Source organism: Neoarius graeffei, chromosome 6 (assembly GCF_027579695.1).
Source record: "Neoarius graeffei isolate fNeoGra1 chromosome 6, fNeoGra1.pri, whole genome shotgun sequence".
In the NCBI taxonomy this organism is placed as follows: Eukaryota; Metazoa; Chordata; class Actinopteri; order Siluriformes; family Ariidae; genus Neoarius; species Neoarius graeffei.
In genome coordinates, this window is record NC_083574.1 from 75,956,658 (window position 1) to 75,977,741 (window position 21,084).

The following is a 21,084-nucleotide window of genomic DNA, read 5'->3' on the forward strand; positions in this document are numbered from 1 at the left end:
TAGCACCTGCCCACAGTGCCAAAACTACTACCAAATGGTTTGCTGACCATGATATTACTGTGCTTGATTGGCCAGCCAACTCGCCTGACCTGAACCCCATAGACAATCTATGGGGTATTATCAAGAGGAAGATGAGAAACACCCAATCCAAAAAAGAGACTAGCTGAAGGCTGCTATAAAAGCAACCTGGGTGTCAATAACACCTCAGCAGCACCACAGGATGATCACCTCCATGCCATGCCAAACTGATGAAGTAATTTGTGGTAAAGGAGCCCCAACCAATTGCTGAGTCTATAAATGAACATACTTTTCAGAAGTTGGACATTTCTCTTTTGGAAATCCTTTTTTGATTGATCTTAAGAAATATTCTAATAATGTGAGATACTGGATTTCTGATTTTCATGAGCTATAACCCATAATCATCAAAATTTAAAACAAAAAAGGCTTGAAATATTTCACTTTACATGTTATGAATACATTATTCAACCTAATTAGCGCACAGGGCACTTAGAAACCATCATATTGCCATTCAGGGGTGTGCTAAATAGGGACTCTGATAGAATTATTTTAGGCATTCAAACTTCTAAATATTATTGATCATAGCTTATTATCCACTGAGACTTATTCAGTGGATAACATTTAAATATCTGAAATACTTCACTTGATGTGTAATGAAAAGGGAATGTGTGGTGATGTTGGTGTATCGATACATCTGTAGATGTGCTGAGATGCATCACTGATGTTTCCTAAGGTCACTGGGTGTTTTGGGTCTTTCAACATCAGACACCCTCACTCAGGCAACCCCGCCAGGGATGATCAGACCCCAGCTTGTGTCCCAGCAGCATTGGCCCATGTTTCAGACCTTTTTATCCAGATCCACCTAGAGGCCCTCTCTGCACCCTCTATGGTGGATTTGATGGCTCTCTTCTTTATAGTTCCTGTGATGCCAAGTAGGGTGTAAGTCTTGCATAGGGAGCAGGCAGCAAAGCCTCTACATCCCACTTCTCTGGACTCACAGCAAGTTTTCCAGCCATTCCTCTGCCACTGCTCCTTCAGCTCATGGTACTTGAACCACATGTGCTTGTTGGTCTCTTCCATGTGGTCTTCCCAGGGGACTGTCACCTCAACTCCGAAGACCTGCTTAGAAGAAGCCTATATTAGCACCACGTCTGGCCTCAAGGAAGTTGGTGTCAAATGGTCTGGGGAAATTGAGCTGCCTGCCAAGATCAATTCACAGCTCCCAGTCTAATGTCAATGACAGCAGGGTGGCTGATGGTGTAGACTGTGGTCATGGCTTCTCTCCAGCTCTAACAAATGAGATTTTTCCTTTGACTGTGGGTGTGCTTGTTGTTGCTTACTGCCCTGGAGACAGCCTCAGCCACTGACTTCAGCACCTGCTCATGTGGCCAGTGGTAGTGGCCCTTTCCAAGAGCTGTTGGGCAACTGCTTAGGATGTGCTCCAGTGTACCCTTTTTGGGGCAGAGAGGACATGTTGGTAATTCACTCTTGCCCCAGATGTGCAGGTTTGCTGGGCTGGGTAGCACCTCCTAAACAGCTTGGATCTCATAAACAGCACATCAGTCTGCCTGCCAGATGTCACTCCAGGTCAGTGTCCTCTTCAGCACACCTTCCCACCTTGTCCACACCCCTTGCTGTCACATGCTCACCATTCTGCTGGTCATCACCTCCTCAAAACCTGCCTGCGTCTACTCCAGGATTAGATAGCATCTGTCCTTGTCGGATCGAGGTTCTGGGATGGCTCCCAACCCTGCACACTCAATTGGCACTGTATCTCAGCCAAGACTCTGCCAGCTCCAGCCCCTCTTGAGCTCTCTGCTTCCTGCCTGTCCTCACCTTGATGCCTGCTGTTGCCACTCTGGAGTCAATGGAGTCCCAATATACCAGTGCCTCTCTTGTGTGGGAAACTCTGATCTCCTCCTCCAGGCTGCTGATGGGAAGCTGGAGTTTGCTGATCCTACTGTACAATTCTGCACTGCTGAGACTGCATGGCAAATCCAGCCATCTGTGGAGGTAACAGCTGATCTTTCTCTGCAGGGTCTCCACAGTAGACAGTGTCAACTTGTACACTAACAGAGGCCAGAGGATACAGAGCAAGATGTCATGCTGGTACAGTGTCTTGCAAAAATATTCATCCCCCTTGGTGTTTGTCCTGTTTTGTCACATGACAAGCTGGAATTGAAATGGATTTTGGGGGGTTAGCACCATTTGATTTACACAACATGCCTACCTCTTTAAAGATGTTTTTTTTTTTCAATTATGACACAAACAATAATTAAGATGTAAAAACACAAGTCTGGAGTGTGCAGAGGTATTCATGCCCTAAAGTCAATACTTTGTAGAGCCACCTTTTGCTGCAATTACAGCTACAGGTCTCTTGGGGTATGTCTCTGTTAACTTAGCACATCTAGCTAATGGGATTTTTGCCCATTCCTCAAGGCAAAACTGCTCCAACTCTTCTGCCCTAGCAACCGCTTCATGAAGCCAAAGGGGTCAGCTTGGAATGTGCTTTGCTTCCTGGTTCACTCGATCCTCCATCTCCTATGGCATTCAGCTCTGCACACGATCATGAGCTTCTTCCTGATGGTATGTTGGAACTCAGAGTCCTGGCTTCTCCTCTTCAGCTGCTGCCTTGAACTGTCTCACCAGCTTTTGCTGCAGTTGGTGGATCTTGCCTGCCCTTGGGTTCTTGGTGTGGTGGAATTGCTGACCTTATTCTCATCAAAGCCAAACCTCTCAGCTGCGAAGCTTACTATGATCATGGTCAGGTTTTGGAGTTGTCCTTTGACATCTACCTTTGCTGTTGCATTAATGATCCTGGATACATCCTCATCAAACTGTTGCCATAGCCTGTGCTGCTTTCTGGTGGTCATTTAATCTGATATTGATGGACTAGGGTAGTATCCCCTATGCCATCCATCCATCCATCCATCCATCCATCCATCCATCCATCCATAACCGCTTATCCTGTGCAGGCCTGCTGGCAAGCTTCATGAAGCCTATCCCAGCTGACTATGGACAAGAGGTGGGGTATACCCTGGACAAGTTGCCAAATCATCACAGGCCTGACACATAGACACAAACAACCATTCACACTCACATTCACATCTACGGTCAATTTAGAGCCACCAATTAGGTCTAGCCTGCATGGTTTTGGACTATGGGGGAAACCGGAGCACCCAGATGAAACTCAAACAGACACAGGGAGAACATGCAAACTTTACACAGAAAGGCCCCTGTTGGCCACTGGGCTTGAACCCAGAACATTTTTGCTGTGAGGCAACAGTGCTAACCACTACACCACCGTGCTCACCCTATGTGTGGTGTGTCATATAGTGCTGGGCAGAGCTCCATCAACAAAAGTGCCTGTCTGAGTTTTTTTTTTTCCCAAACATTTCCATGATCATTTGCTTATTAAAAGCCACATGATGGGGACAAATGTTTGTCATTCATTAACTGAAGTGTACTGTCAGCAAGACTAAACATATATTTACTAACTAAAGATTTTAGTGCATAGAATACTCCATTCTTGTGTCCTCTTGCCTTGGCCTGGTCTCATGCACTGAATTCTAATACCTGTTACAGCAGTCCATCGTGTATTCCTCTGTTTTGTTGTTTTATAGAGACAGACAAAGAAGTGTCTGAAAATGTTCCAGAGCGTTTGAGTTTTTGTTCTTGTTGTTGTTATCATTGTTGCTAATGCTGTCATCATTGTTGCTAATTAAACAACAGCATAATACTGCACTTGGTAGCCTCAACACTGCAAATAATAATAAATAATAATTCATTTTATTTATTGACTCCTTTCAAGGGACTCAAGGATACCTTACTAAAAAAATGTACAGTTGTAACAATCTAATATGGCATCAACAACCTGACAAGGCATGAAATATTAAATAAAATTGCAAAAGTCATTAGTGCTGAAATCACACAGAATAGGTAAGTCTAAAAAGGTGTCTTAAGGCAGGATTTGAAGGTTAGAAGAGTCAGTATTACAAATGTCATGTAGAAGGGAGTTCCAGAGGCACAGGGAAACACAATTGAAGGCTCTGACTACCCCATGGTAGTGAAACAAGCTGGAGGTGTAACAAGATTGATGGAAGAAGAGGATCTAAGAGTACAAGAAGGTGTGCATATGTGAAGTAAGTCAGAGAGATACAGAGGTATCTCTGTAGCAGAATCTTTTAATTGATATGGTATTTAAGAGGAAGCCAGTGAAGTTATTGGAGGACAGGAGTAATAGGTTCTACTGATGGGGTTCTGGTCATGACATGGGCAGCTGAATTCTGTCATGTTGCAGGAACTTACAGATGCAAGCACAGGGAAGAGCAGGTGCATCGTAAACTGTCAGCAAGTCCAAATCAGTAAGCTGAAGATGTAGTCAGAGACAGGCATGGGCCAGTCAATCAACTAACAGGATGTCAAAGGGCAGGCAAGGAAAAGGAGTTGGAAAATAAACTTAAACTGAGTCAAAACACGAGGAGTCAGGCAGGAAGTCAGAAGGCTTGGTATTATCAGGTACAGAGACACAGAACAATACTTTGCAACAGGTGTTTGTGACTGCTGAGCTTATATAGGGAAGTAATTATGGGCAAATAGGGGACAGATGCACTTGTTACAGTAGTATTCTGGAGCTGAGGGGCACTGTGGTGCTTGGGAGTTGTAGTCCAAAGTGGCTATGTTTGGGGCTGTTCAAAACTCAGGTTTCAGCACTGTTACTGACACACATCCCACCCCACCCCACCCCCAAGGAGCTCCCTCTGGGATGAGGAGTGGATCCAAAATGTCTCTGGAGCTAACCCAGCTCTGCTCCTCTGGGCCGTATCCCTCCCAGTCAACTAGATACTCCAGCTGCCCTTGTCTGTGCCAAGAACTGAGGATTTTATGAACCTGGTATATAGGGTCCCCTTCTACTTCCAGGGAGGGAGATTCTTGGGTGGGTGTGTTTGTGGCTAGGGGGCCTTGGATGGCAGGCTTTAAGCATGACATATGGAATGTGGGAGCCATTCTGCAGTGAGGTGGGAGTTCCAACTTATATGAAACTTTATTGACTTTGCAAATCACCTTATAAGGACCATTGTATCAGGCTTGGAGTTTCCAGCAGGTATTTGGTTCTCGTAAGTCCTTAGTGGACACCTACACTCGATTGCCAGGAGCTTATTCCAGGGTCTCCCCTCTATGCTTGTCTGTGTATTGCTTATACTTATTGTTGACTCATTCTAGTCTTTGGTGAACTTCCTCCCATACTTGCTCACTCCTCTTAAACCAAGAGTCCACCACCAGGATTTGAGTGGGGGAAATCATCCCAGGGGAAGAGTAGTGGCTGATAGCTAAGGATACACTGAAAAGGAGTTAGCTGAGGAGCAGAAAGTTTCAAAGAGTTCTAGGCATATTCCGCCCAGGGAAGGAATTGTGCCCAGTCTTTCTGGTTCCTCATACAGAAAATCCTGAGGAAGCAGCCTACTTCCTGGTTGGTGTGTTCCACCTGGCCGTTAGATTGTGGGTGGTATCCAAAAGTTAAGCTCACCAATACCCCTAGCCTGTGCATGAACTTTATCCATAACTGAGAGATGAACTGGAGACCCTGGTCACTGATGATATCATCAGGGATACCATAATATCTGAAGATGTGACTAAGTATGAGTTCTGTGATTTTGAATGCTGTGGGTAGACTGGGTAGAGGGAGGAGTTTGAGGGCTTTGGAGAATTGATCTATGGCCACTAGGATGACTGTATTGCCTTGGGATCATGGAAGGTCAGTGATAGTCTATGGCTATATGTGACTGGGGTTGTTGAGGCACCAGGAGTGGACAGAGCTTTCTGGCAGGTGGAGCTCATGGTACTTTCACTTGGGCACAGGCAGAGCAGGATGAGACAAAGTGGTTATTTTTACTTTTGGGGAGTACTGTGGCCAGAGAGGAGTGGGCCCAAGTGATAAGTTTACTTTGGAATCGAGGTGGCACATATATGAGTCCAAGGGGACAGTTCTCAGGCAGATTAGGAAGCTGAGATCATGCTATTTCTTTATCTATGTCCCAGGACATGGTGTGCCAAAACATTCAGGTGAGAAGATGGGTTTCTGGAGGGGGCATCTGCTTTAGTGTTTCTAGAACCAGTGTGGTAGGAGATCATGAATTAGAATCAGGTGAAGAACAAAGGCCCATCTGGCTTGATGTGGGTTCAGGTGTTTAGCTGTCTTCAAATATTCTAGATTTTTGTGGCCTGTGAGGATAGCGAATGGATGTGTGGTGACCTCTAGCCAGTGCCTCAATTTGTCTAGTGCCAGTTTAATTGCTAGGAGTTCTCACTTGCCAATGTCATAGTTCTGCTCAGCTGGGGTGAGTTTCTTGGAGTGGAAAGTGATGGGGTGTTGGTTTATCCCCTAAGCACTGAGAAAGGACCCCTCCCACTCTGGTCTCTGAGGCATCAAACTCTATGACAAAAAAAGTTTAGTAGGGTCTGGACACTGAAGGATGGAGGCTGTTGTGAAGGCAGTCTTGAGCTGATTGAAAGCTTCCTTGACTGCTGGGTTCCACTGGAGGTGTTGTAGCCCCTTCTTTAGCAGGGTCATGAGAGGAACAGTGATCATGCTGAACCCACCAATGAAGCAGCGCTAAAAATTTGCAAACCCCAGGAAGCGTTGTAGTTCTTTCATGGTAGTAAGAGTTGGCCAAGCTGTGACTGCCGAGACCTTGCTCTCATCCATGCTTGCACCTTCTGTGCTGATAATGTACCCAAGGAAGGCTATCTGGTGGACATGAAACTCACATTTCTCTGCTTTAACATACAAGTGGTTCTTCAATAGTCAGGTGAATACTGACCTTACATGTTTGTGATGCAAATTTTTGCTGGGGGAGATGATCAGGATTTCATCTATGTAAGCTATTTCAAATCTCTCCAGCATGTCTCTAAGTACATTGTTTATGAGGCACTTGATGTGCAAGAAAGCCCATAAGGCATAATCAAATATTTGAAGTGCCCAGGTGTAGTACTAAATGCAGTCTTCCACTCATCGCGTTCTCGAATCCTGATGAGGTCATAGGTGCTTCAAAGATCCAGCTTTGAGAAGAAGATCTTAGCTGATTTGAGTGCAGGTATCAATGTGCTGTCGAAGCGCGCAGAAGGTGTTAGTACGCCTGTCATTATAGTGTGGACTTTCCATAGCATAGAAAATCGCCACATTTCAATTTGTGTAACTGAACTTTGTTTCATGTCACTGGTCATATAAACCTATGTAAACAGGAAAAACGCGGAAGAGTTTGGTCGCATCTAACTACAGCCCCAAAAAATACCGTTGGCCATGCTGAGCCTAGCTACATTGCTAACAGGAGTGACAGCATGTCTGACTGACTGGGAGGTCGCGCAAAGCTCGGAGAGGTACAGATCAGCTCGTCTCAATTCAGAGAAGAACATATTTCATTATGGAAGTACGGTGGACTGTTCCTTTAAGGTTTACTGGTCATTGGAGTTCTTCCATGGGTAAGTTTTTTTTTTTTTTCCTGGACAATTGTGCTACTGATGAAGTTCCTCTCTGCCCCCGAGTGTATGAAGGCAGAGAGAACATGGGTTGAGTCTGGCAGCTTTAACAATACAGGCATATTTAGTGAATGTGGTATGTGAACCATTTCATGACTCACCGGGCTGGGTTGAATGGTTTCTTGATGGATATGACTCTTCTTCTTAGGGTTTGGTGGGCAAACTGGGCACTTGGCTATCAGATGGCCGGACTCACCACAGTAAAAACATAATCCCTCATGGCACCTCCTACCCCTCTCTGAATGTTGGAGGCAAGCATGAGAGACTTCCATGGGAGTCAGGGATGCCAGAGTAATAGGAGGGGCTGGAGGTTGGTTGGTTTCTCAGAAGGTGGTCAGTCTAGGCGAATAGCCAGATCAACGAGCGAGTCTAGAGTGAGATGTTGATCACAGCATGTCAGTTCAGTGAGCACTTTAGGGCATAGACCTTGATGAAAGGTGGCCTTAAGAGCAGGCTCATTCCAGCCACTACTGGTGGCTAGCATGCTAAATTCTAATGCATACTTGGACATTCTTCTTTCTCTGTCTGATGGTTTGCAGGCTCTCGCTGACCTCAACACCTTCAGGTTGGTGATCAAAAACTCACTTGAACAGTTCAGTAAATTTATTGTTTGAGGTGATGTGTTCACCCCCACATTCTCAAACAGCACTAGCCCACTGTAAAGCCTAGCTTGTGAGAAGATTGAGGAATTGGGTGATCATCTGTGGCTCCCATGAGAGTGGCAAAATATAGGGAGCATTGTAGATGAAATCACTTGCAGTCAGAAATTTCCCCTGAATACTTTTTGGGATGGGAAACCATTTGGGCTGTACCAGCGGAGGGCAAGGGGCATGTGAGGATGGCCTGTGAAACAATAGCAGTGAGTTGCGACATGCTGGTGTTAAGATCACTTATCGTTTGCTGATGCTCTCCTAACAGTCGCCCCTGAGCATTGAGCGCAGTTTGCTTTGCTTCCTCTGCTACATCCATTGCTGGCAAAGTATCCTGTAAGGGTGCAGGCACTTACAGATGCAAGTGCAGGGAAGAGCAGGTGCGTCGCAAATGGTCAACAAATCCAAATCAGTCAGCTGAAGATGTAGTCAGGGACGGGCACAGGTCAGTTGATCAACCAACAGGATATCAAAGGGCAGGCGAGGAAATGGAGTCCAAAAATAAACATAAACTGAGTCAAAACACAAGTAGTCAGGCAGGAAGCCAGAAGGCTTGGCATGATCAGATGTGGAGACACAGAATGATACTTCGCAATGGGTGTTTGTGACTGCTGAGCTTATATAGGGAAGTGATTACTGGCAAATAGGAGACAGGTGCACTTGTTAGTATTTTGGAGCTGTGGGGCACTGTGGTGCTTGGGAGTTGTAGTCCAGAGCAGCCATGTTTGGAGGCTGCTCTGAACTAGGTTTTCAGCGCTGTTACTGACAAGTTCTGAACCAGCTGAACTTAATGAAGGAATATGTGAGAAAGACCAGAGAGTTGCAGTAATCAATGAGGGATGTAACTAAGGCTTGTATAAGAACAGTAGTGCTATGAAGTATAAGAGACAGATGTAAATGATTGATATTGTGTTGATGAAAATATGCAGACTGAGTGATGTTATTGATATGTGCTTCAAAGTGTAAAGTACAGTTAAGGTTTATGTATGGAAGGAGAAACCTGTATGGAAGGAGAAACTATGACATTGTCAATAGTCAGTGAAAGCTGTTAGGTTTGGCCAAATTAGTTTTCACCACAATGAGGAGAATATCTGCTTTTACTGTTAAGTTTGAGAAAATTAGAGGTCAACCAAGATTTAATTTCCAGTAGACAATCACAAAGCGAAGAGGGTAGAAGGCTGGGATTCAGCTTGGTAGACAGTTCGAGGTGGGTGTCATCAGCATAACAGTGAAACTGAATACCAAATTTCCTAAAAATGTGGCCAAGAAGCAGAAGATAAGTAAAAAGTAGAAGGGGACCTTAAACTAGGGGACCTAGGGAACACTGCTTATAACTGGGCAAGACTGTGATCTGATTTTTTTTTTTTTTATAAATTGTACAAACTGTGTGCAACCAGAGAGATATGATTTAAACCAGGTAAGAGGGATGTTGATGATGCCAATATATGTTAATCTCTCAAAGAGAATATTACGAGAGATTGTTTCAAAGGCTGAACTCAGATCAAGGAACACTAATATGTTTAAGAGCCCAGAATCAGCTGCTATGAGCAGGTTATTGGTGATTTTGACCAAAGCTGTCTCTTTACTGTGAAATCGACAAAACCCAGACTGAAATTGTTCAAACAACTGATTGTCAATGAGGTCAGAGTGAACCTTTACTACAATAGATTTTTCAAGCATTTTTTGAGAGGAAAGGTACGTTTGAGATAGGGTGATAATTGTTTAGACTGTTGGAGTCAGCACCAGGTTCTTTTTAATTTATTATTATTATTTTTTTATTGGAGTTATTGCAACTGCTTTAAGAGATGAAGGTACAAGACCACTAATAAGGAAGGAATGCATGATGTCCATAATTACAGAGAAGGAGGGTAAATATGCTTTTACCAGATAAGTAGGAAGGTGGTCGAACTGGTAGGTAGAAGATTTCGATTTTATTTTATTTTTTTAATAAACTAGAGGTATCAGCCACAGTTGGGAGTTTAAAACTAGAAAGAGAAGAAAGATGGGGCTCATAAAAAGCTAGATAAGGAAAGCTATATGCTATATTTCTTGATGAAGTCAATTGCTGGTGGATATTTTCAATTTTAGCATTCAAAAAGGTCATAAAAATGTTATATTGTGCATTGTCGTACAGATGAGGTGGAAGTTGAAAATAATACTCTTATATTCCCTTTACCTGACTTAATTAAATTTGCATAGTAAGCAGTTTTAGCTGTTGAAAGATCATCCTTATCATATGTGTTCATCATACATGTTGTTATGGACAAGACCAATTTTTGTATAAAGGCATTCCAGACGACGGCCTTTCACATTAAGTTGATGTAGTACAGGAGTATATCATGTGGCAGAGTGGGTAAAAGAGAAAATCTGGGTGTTTAGCGGAGTTTTTAAATAAACAGACCAATCAAACATAAACAGGAACCTGGTGTGCTGTGGTGCATGGTGGCCATGCCTGCCGGCCATGTATTTGCTTTGGGATATGAAGTACAACAGCACTGATTAAGCTGGATGTCTGAAATGGCAAGACCCAGAACATTGTACTACCCAGAGATTTAAAAACAAACAAACAAAAAACCCTGATTTATGCACACTATGATGCCATGTGTTAGACTACCATTACCATTAAACTCATGTTAGACCTAGAATTGTACTGCATGCAAGCGGCAGCCTTAGTCTATTCAAGTGTCTGTCAAATACCATAAACACAATACTGACAGGAGCTAGTAATTTAACATTATCATATAGTTTCTGGTCCATCACATTGTCTCTACAAATGTGTTGAGTCCTATGAATTGAACAAGGGTGGAAGGAAATTTAAGTACATTTACTCAAGTACTTAAGTGCAAATTCAAGGTACTTTATTTCTACTATTTCTGTTTTTTTTCTGTTTTAATTTATTTGGAATGCCAAATGAAGACATGATCAGAATATATCAGGCACATTACACATGCTACACAGACTTTGCCACACACACTTTCTGTAGATCATGTCAAAAAAAGGTTTTGCAGCGTGAGGTTTCATGTCTGATCAAGTTTCTAGCAGTGACACTTTGCCACACACTTTCTGTAGATCATGTTTAAAAAAAAAAAGATTTTGCAGTGTGAAGTCTCATGTCTGATCCAGTTTCTGTTGGTGACCCTCTGCTACAGCTGAGCAAGCACATTTTGCATTTTCTCTGCAAAAATGTAGTCTAGTTCCAGCTTGTGCTTTCTTTTTAGCATCATTATGGGATTTATATGCTACACAACGAGGTACAGTGGGGCAAAAAAGTATTTAGTCAGTCACCAATTGTGCAAGTTCTCCCACTTAAAAAGATGAGAGAGGCCTGTAATTTTCATCATAGGTACCTATACTTCAACTATGAGAGACAAAATGAGAAAAAAAAATCCAGAAAATCACATTGTCTGATTTTTAAAGAATTTATTTGCAAATTATGGTGGAAAATAAGAATTTGGTCAATAACAAAAGTTCATCTCAATACTTTGTTATATACCGTTTGTTGGCAATGACAGAGGTCAAACATTTTCTGTAAGTCTTCACAAGGTTTTCACACACTGTTGCTGGTATTTTGGCCCATTCCTCCATGCAGATCTCCTCTAGAGCAGTGATGTTTTGGGGCTGTCACTGGGCAAAATGGACTTTCAACTCCCTCCAAAGATTTTCTATGGGGTTGGGATCTGGAGACTGGCTAGGCCACTCCAGGACCTTGAAATGCTTCTTACAAAGCCACTCCTTCATTGCCCAGGTGGTGCGTTTGGGATCATTGTCATGCTGAAAGACCCAGCCACGTTTCATCTTCAATGCCCTTGCTGATGGAAGGAGGTTTTCACTCAAAATCTCACGATGCATGGCCCCATTCATTCTTTCCTTTACACGGATCAGTCGTCCTGGTCCCTTTGCAGAAAAACAGCCCCAAAGCATGATGTTTCCACCCCCATGCTTCACAGTAGGTATAGTGTTCTTTGGATGCAACTCAGCATTCTTTCTCCTCCAAACACGACAAGTTGAGTTTTTACCAAAAAGTTCTATTTTGGTTTCATCTGACCATATGACATTCTCCCAATCCTCTTCTGGATCATCCAAATGCTTTCTAGCAAACTTCAGACTGGCCTGGACATGTACTGGCTTAAGCAGGGGGACACGTCTGGCACTGCAGGATTTGAGTTCCTGGTGGCATAGTGTGTTACTGATGGTAGCCTTTGTTACTTTGGTTCCAGCTCTCTGCAGGTCATTCACTAGGTCCCCCCATGTGGTTCTAGGATTTTTGCTCACCGTTCTTGTGATCATTTTGACCCCATGGGGTGAGATCTTGCGTGGAGCCCCAGATCGAGGGAGATTATCAGTGGTCTTGTATGTCTTCCATTTTCTAATAATTGCTCCCACAGTTGATTTCTTCACACCAAGCTGCTTACCTATTGCAGATTCAGTCTTCCCAGCCTGGTACAGGTCTACAATTTTGTTTCTGGTGTCCTTTGACAGCTCTTTGGTCTTGGCCATAGTGGAGTTTGGAGTGTGACTGTTTGAGGTTGTGGACAGGTGTCTTTTATACTGATAACGAGTTCAAACAGGTGCCATTAATACAGGTAACGAGTGGAGGACAGAGAAGCCTCTTAAAGAAGTTGTTACAGGTCTGTGAGAGCCAGAAATCTTGCTTGTTTGTAGGTGACCAAATACTTATTTTACCGAGGAATTTACCAATGAATTAATTAAAAATCCTACAATGTGATTTCCTGTATTCTTTTCCCCCATTCTGTCTCTCATAGTTGAAGTGTGCCTATGATGAAAATTACAGGCCTCTCTCATCTTTTTAAGTGGGAGAACTTGCACAATTGGTGGCTGACTAAATACTTTTTTGCCCCATTGTATACTTAGTTAAAAACTGATAAATTTGGTAAATACTTGTAAAACTAGCAAAACTACAAAGTAAACAGAGAATATAAACAGCGAAGTTGCTCCAAACGACCAGTACCTGATGTCCTCACATACATCACCACCACAGGAAGCCTATCTGGCATAATAATAATAATAATAATAATAATAATAATCTCATCTCATCTCATTATCTCTAGCCGCTTTATCCTTCTACAGGGTCGCAGGCAAGCTGGAGCCTATCCCAGCTGACTACGGGCGAAAGGCGGGGTACACCCTGGACAAGTCGCCAGGTCATCACAGGGCTGACACATAGACACAGACAACCATTCACACTCACATTCACACCTACAGTCAATTTTAGAGTTACCAGTTAACCTAACCTGCATGTCTTTGGACTGTGGGGGAAACCGGAGCACCCGGAGGAAACCCACGCGGACACGGGGAGAACATGCAAACTCCACACAGAAAGGCCCTCGCCGGCCCCGGGGCTCGAACCCAGGACCTTCTTGCTGTGAGGCGACAGCGCTAACCACTACACCACCGTGCCGCCCTAATAATAATAATAATAATAATAATAATAATAATAATTTTTTTCTTGACCACGATTTGGTCTCAAAAAATGAAAGTTTGGTTTTTGAAATATGTGACTACTTTTACTGAAATTAAGTTTGAGAATAAATTCACTGGAAGATCCCTTTAAAAATCTAAAAGGTTTGAGTTGATTTCATAATTTACCCCCAATTAATTAATTAATTAATTAATTAATTAATTAATTAATTAATTAATTAATTAATGTGTACCTATACTAAATGTACCTTAATAATGTATACACACCTGCTAATTTATGCAATTATCCAATGTTCAAATCATGTGGCAGCAGCTCAATGCGTTAAATCATGCAGACACAGGCAAAGAGCACAAATGAGGAAAAAATGTGATCTCTGCAACTTTGACCATTGCATTGTTGTTGGTGCCAGATAGGCTGGTTTGAGTATTTCAGAACCTGCTGATCTTCTAGGATTTGTACATACACAGTCTCTAGACTCTTCACAGAAAGGTGTTACAAACAAACAGAAATCCTGTCACTTCTGCAGGAAGAAATGTGTTGTTGATGAGAGAGGTCAGAGGAAAGTAGCCAGATGAGTTCAAGTTGACAGAAAGGCTATGGTAACTCAAATGATCACTCTTTACAATTGTGCTGAACAGAAAATCAGAAAGCACAGCAAGTCGAACCTTGAGGCAGATGAGCAAAACAGGTTCCACTCCTGTCAGCCAAGAACAGAAATCTGAGGCTACAGGGAGCATACACAAACCCACACTGGGCTGCTGAAGAAAAAGACTTGGTGAAATTTCCCCCATTCTGATACTTGAAATGCTGATGTCTCTTGTGGTGTATCTGCAAAACTTTATGCATTATGCTGCTGCCACATGCTTGATTAAATGTCCATATTTTGGCGAGTGTGAGAACACTTTCCACAAATATGTATTTGGTGAGGATTTTGGTGAATGTGAACATTTTGTAAGTTATAGATTAATTATAATTGTGAGATCTGTGTAAATGAGAGTATTTCATGTATAGAATTGGTAATTTGAAGCAAATGCTGAATTCACATATGCTGAATTCATTGTCCTTACTTGTTTGGTCTGAGAGGTGTGTGTGTATGTGTGTATAAAGCTGTGACAAGGGTGTCTGTTTTGTAGGTGCTATACCTGAGAAATCTCCAGCTACATCTGGGGAAAAACTACACACTCATCTGGAGTTCCACTGTTGAACAGTTACAGCGGTTTGACTGCCATCCTGAGGAAACGGCTACTGAAGGATCTTGCACAAAAAGAGGCTGCATCTGGGAGGTAAGTGTACATGGAATTAGACGGAGACTTTAAGAAAAGGTCCAGACTTAGAAATAATGTGTGGTATTCAGTGATGTGAAAAAAATTATTTTATAATAAAATTCTGAGTTGATTGTATTGGTTTTAACTTATTTCATAGGTCTGCTTTTGCTTTGGTTATCAGTTTCCTGCAATAAACACAATGTCATTCAACTACCTGTCAATACTGACACCAGTTGGAATTACAGCCCTTGATTTATCTTGACCTGAAGAGAACAGAGCAATGGTGTTTTAGTCATTTTGTCTGTCCAGCTCCCTCATCTCATCATCTGAACAGTCTGTTCAGATACGTAGAAGCCACAGTGAAACAGGGTAAACTTGTAGATCAATAACTAGCGATGTTGGTTGGTGACTCCCACCAAACACAGCACAGCTGTGTTGTATACATAGTATTAAAAGATAGAGTACATTTGTCATGTAATCATGGTCTTTCATGGAGAGCCTACTCCATTTCCAAAAACAGATTTGTCTGCATTTGTGAAGTGACCAATGGCCCAGTCGCTCCCAACTTTAAGACAAACATATACCACATTATAACCAATAAAAGGACTGCGTTGGGTTTCCCAATAGCCTCTTCATGCTAATAGCATCTTAACTAGAAGAGAGAGTGTTCATTGTGCTGCATGCTCTACCATTTAAGGATGATCTTTGTGCTACGATGCTTTTGGGAACCTCAGCACTGTTCAGTAGCTTTCAATTGATCCAAAGCTTGTGCCTCTGCAATGTACACTGATTGTAAAAGAGACCATAGTAATCAGGCATTTTAGGTGACTTTGGAACTACAGTCAGTTCTATAAGTATTTGCACAGTGACACAATTTTGGTAATTTTGTGCCTGTACACCACAACAATAGATTTGAAATGAAGCCATCAAAATGAAAATGGAGGAACTGTGTAAAAAATGGGTGTAATTCCTAAATGGTTAGTACAATATTTTTCTTAAACCCCTTGAACTAAAGCTGAAGTCTACACTTCAATCACATCTTGATTGCTTCATTTCAAATCCATTGTGGAATGTGGATGTGTACAGAGGCAACATTGCATCATTGCCCAAATACTTAGGGACCTAACTATATACAGTATTTCCAACTAAAATAACACCTCGGGTGCTGCCACATTTCAGTCAATTAATTTCAAAGTTCACAGTGCATCACGTTGTTTATTCAGCCAATCAAATTTTTGGAAAGCTGAACCATGTGAGCCTGGCCACTGTAGCCAACCTTGGTGCGCTGTGCTGGGCTTGCCCCCTCACTTCACACTCATTATAAACAAATGCTTACCATTGCTAGTTTGAACCTTTTTTAATGGAAATAGTCACATAGAGCCAAAAGATATGTACAAATTTTACATAATGTGTACACTGCCATCTGTCTATTCTACTTATTCTGGCATAGGTTTTTGTTTCCTGTTTTGGATGGCATATTAGTAACACCATGGCAGAATTAACTGTACAATACATAATCACATAAGTGTGCCCTCTCTATCTTAACTCTGTTGCCATATAGCTGCACTGCATTCTGGAACTTGGAGTCTGAATTTTGTCAATAATTAATTCTCATCTCATCTCATTATCTCTAGACGCTTTATCCTGTTCTACAGGGTCGCAGGCAAGCTGGAGCCTATCCTAGCTGACTATGGGCAAAAGGCGGGGTACACCCTAGACAAGTCGCCAGGTCATCACAGGGCTGACACATAGACAACTATTCACACTCACACCTACGGTCAATTTAGAGTCACCAGTTAACCTAAGCTGCATGTCTTTGGACTGTGGGGGAAACCGGAGCACCTGGAGAAAACCCACGCGGACATGGGGAGAACATGCAAACTCTGCACAGAAAGGTCCTCGCCGGCCACGGGGCTCGAACCCGGACCTTCTTGCTGTGAGGCGATAGCACTAACCACTACACCACCGTGCCGCCCTTCAATAATTAATTAATCAGGAAAATTGAATTTATGATTATTGCATTTGATTCATTTCAATCGATGCCTTTTAAATTGATGCACTGATCCAAATACTTGGATAGTTATATCCTCAGTACATACTGTCTTGGTGCTGACCATGTGCAAAACACAGTCCTCAGATCTTAAAGGCTCCTTGCACTGAATTAATCTATGCCATTGCTAGCTCAATGAGCATGGCAAGGAGACCTTAGGGACTACATCAATTTCTGCATGACTACCACTATTTCAGTCAAAACAAAAAAAGAAATATCCCAATGCCAAACTGTGGATCACTCCAAAATAAAACAGAGCCTGAAAGAGAACGTACAACTTTTAGGCTCAAAGACTCAGCTTGTCTCAGGATGGAAAACTGCAACATCAAAAAATGAGGTCCTCAAAGCAAAACTGAAACTTTAAATCGAACATGAATTTGGCAACATGAACAATAAACAAGGGCAGCACGGTGGTGCTGTTGCTTCACAGCAAGAAGGTTCTGGGTTCAAGCCCAGTGGCTGACAGGGGCCTTTGTGTGTGGAGTTTGCATGTTCTCCCTGTGTCTGTGTGGGTTTCTTCTGGGTGCTCCAGTTTCCCCCACAGTCCAAAGACATCCAGGTTAGGCTAATTGGTGGCTCTAAATTGACCATAGATGTGAGTGTGAGTAGTTGTTTGTCTCTGTGTATTAGACCTGTGATGATCTGGTGACTTGTCCAGGGTGTACCCCACCTCTCATCCATAGTCAGCTGGGATAGGCTCCAGTTTGCCTGTGACCCTGCACAGAATAAGCAGTTATGGATAATGGATGGATGGACAGAACAATAAACAAGCTTTTCAGATGGTCAAAACTCTGACAGGATATGAATCCAAATTCAGTCTATCTACATCAATTGACACAGAATTTTTTGCCACTAATTTAAACTTTTTCACTCACTTTGACACTCAGGATTTCACAGCTGAATCAGTGAGTGTTTGAGCCCTCCTTCCACTGGACCCCAATGAGCCAGTCCCCTTTTCAGAGGAGGAGGTATGGCAGCAGCTTTGCCAGTTTATGCCTCAGGCCTGATGGCATCCTGGCAAGGATGTCCAAGACCTGCACAATGAAACTCTTACCAATTGTCCACTCATATTTCTGCAAATCCTACCAGCCTGGCAGAATACCCACCCTATTGAAAACTGCAACATTAATCTTGGTGCCCAAAAAAAAAAAAACACAGAACGATAGCGTCTGTGATGCACCATCCTGCCAATTGTCAACCAACAATTGGACCACTTCCAATTTGCCTATAGTACCAAGAGGGACACAGACAATTCCTTAGCCTGCCTGCTATACCTTCTCCTCCAGCACCTGGACTCCCAAGGCACCTTTGCCAGGATACTCTTTGTGGACTTCAGATGTACTTTCAACAACTTCCAAAGGCACCTAATGATCTAGAAGCTACACCAACCCAACATTGCATGCATTGTAAATGCAATAGCACAGGACATCACACAGCTACTCAATCACCACATCACTGTACTGCTCTCTGGATGCAGATACAGGTCCTTGAGGTGCAGAAGGGCTCGCTTTGGCAAAAGCCTAGTACCTGCATCCATCACCGCCCTAAACAGAGTGTCTCATTGAGGGAGCTACACATTGTGTTTTTGTATTGTATTTTCTGTCACTGTTGTGTCATACCTCATCTTCTGTTACGTATGGCTGTTATGTGTAAAGTGTAATCTTAATTTTCCATGTGATGTATAGTGCTATCAAGTCAAGTTTATTTGTATAGCACTTTTAACAGCAGACTGTCACAAAGCAGCTTTACAGAAAATTAAAGGCTTTGAAATTAAATGAGGTAATTTGATCCCTAATAAATTTATTTATTCCTTTGGATAATATGCTATTCCTTTGTAAAATATACTGCGATGGAAAATAATTTCCCCTCAAGGACAATAAAATCTAACTCACGAACTTACCACAAATACGTAAATATTTCAGGGTGGAATTTTTCTTTAAACTCGTATGAAAAACACACAGAATTATGCAAAGCCTCTTTTATGTCTTTTACAGTGGTGCTTGAAAGTTTGTGAACCCTTTAGAATGTTCTATATTTCTGCATAAATATGACCTAAAACATCATCAGATTTTCACACAAGTCCTAAAAGTAGATAAAGAGAACCCAGTTAAACAAATGAGGAAAAAAAATAATACTTGGTCATTTATTTATTAAGGAAAATGATCCAATATTACATATCTGTGAGTGGCAAAAGTATGTGAACCTTTGCTTTCAGTATCTGGAGTGATCCCCTTGTGCAGCAATAACTGAAACTAAACATTTCCGGTAACTGTTGATCAGTCCTGCACAACAGCTTGGTGGAATTTTAGCCCATTCCACTGGACAGAACAGCTTTAACTCTGGGATGTTGGTGGGTTTCCTCACATGAACTGCTCGCTTCAGGTCCTTCCACAACATTTCAATTGGATTAAGGACAGGACTTTGACTTGGCCATTCCAAAACATTAACTTTATTCTTCTTTAACTATTCTTTGGTAGAGAATGAATTGTATACTTTGGGTCACTGTCTTGCTGTATGACCCACCTTCTCTTGAGATTCAGTTCATGGACAGATTTCCTGACATTTTCCTTTAGAATTCGCTGGAATAATTCAGAATTCATTGTTCCATCAATGATGTCAAACTGTCCTGGCCCAGATGCAGCAAAACAGGCCCAAACCATGATACTACCACCACCTCTTTTCACAGATGGGATAAGATAACTGCTGGAATGCAGTGTTTTTCCTTTCTTCAAACATAATGCTTCTCCTTTGAACCAAAAAGTTCTATTTTGGTCTCATCCATCCACAAAACATTTTTCCAATAGCCTTCTGGCCTTTCCATGTGATCTTTAGCAAACTGCAGACAAGACCACTGCTCTCCTTTTGGAGAGCAGTGGCTTTCTCCTTGCAACCCTGCCATGCACACCATTGTTGTTCAGTGTTCTCCTGATGGTGGACTCATGAGCATTACCATTAGCCAATGTGAGAGAGGCCTTCAGTTGCTTAGAAGTTACCCTGGGGTCCTTTGTGACCTCGCCAACTATTACATGCCTTACTCTTGGAATGATCTTTGTTGGTCATCCACTCCTGGGGAGGGCAACAATGGTCTTGAATTTCCTCCATTTGCACATAATCTGTCTGGCTGTGGATTGGTGGAATCCAAACTCTTTAGAGATGGTTTTGTAACCTTTTCCAGCCTGATGAGCATTAACAATGCTTTTTCTGAGGTCCTCAGAAATCTCCTTTGTTCGTGCCATGATACACTTCCACAAACATGGGTTGTGAAGATCAGACTTTGATAGATCCCTGTTCTTTAAATAAAACAGGGTGCCCACTCACACCTGATCATCATCCCATTGATTGAAAACACCTGACTCTAATTTCACCTTCAAATTAACTGCTAATCCTAGAGGTTCACATACTTTTGCTACTCACAGATATGTAATATTGGATTACTTTCCTCAATAAATAAATGACCAAGTATAATATTTTTGTCTCATTTGTTTAACTGGCTTCTCTTCCTCTACTTGTAGGACTTGTGTGAAAATCTGATGATGTTTTAGATCATATTTATGCAGAAATATAGAAAATTCGAAAGGGTTCACAAACTTTCAAGCACCACTGTATTGTACATGGTAAAAGAGCATTTTCTGAACATTAAAATGCACTGCATTTACTTAATGCAATATGTCTTAAGTAAATAGCTTATAATTAAAAATTTTTATCACAGTCACTTTTTTCCCCTGTATTTGTCTCCAGCCTACAAATCTGCAAGGTGTGCCATGGTGTTATTTCCCCATGGATTATGGCTACATATCGGGGCCTGCACAGGAAACGGAAAGTGGATGGAGTTTTGATATCACACGAAATGATAAATACCCTGTTCCACGTATTTTATCCAGAGACATCAACACGCTGCGGGTGGAAATCACATATCTGAGCAGTCACTCTCTACGGTTTAAGGTACAGACCCCTGAGGCTGCCTGAGCTTGGACAGTGTCACGACATTAATTATGTTGTCATTAATCGCACTGATAAGTTACAAAAGTATGAGGAGATAGGTGAAAAAAGTGAAACAGCAAAAAATGATTTTAAAACTATCAAATAATAATAATGACCTTACAGATTGACCATTGTTTGCCTCAT

General features: G+C 42.2%; 1 protein-coding gene across 5 annotated transcripts in view; it reads left to right on the top strand.

The window, feature by feature from the left end:
* Window positions 1-21,084, top strand: part of si (sucrase-isomaltase) — a 484,577-nt gene that overhangs the window by 333,592 nt on the left and 129,901 nt on the right. For all 5 annotated transcript variants that reach the window (XR_009654900.1, XR_009654901.1, XM_060924052.1 and 2 more), the window contains 2 exons: window positions 14,778-14,927; window positions 20,698-20,901. Coding sequence is in view for 3 of the 5 variants with exons in the window: in XM_060924052.1 (XP_060780035.1) it covers window positions 14,778-14,927; window positions 20,698-20,901 (354 nt within the window). In the remaining 2 variants the exon portion in view is untranslated. The remainder of the gene's footprint in view (window positions 1-14,777; window positions 14,928-20,697; window positions 20,902-21,084) is intronic.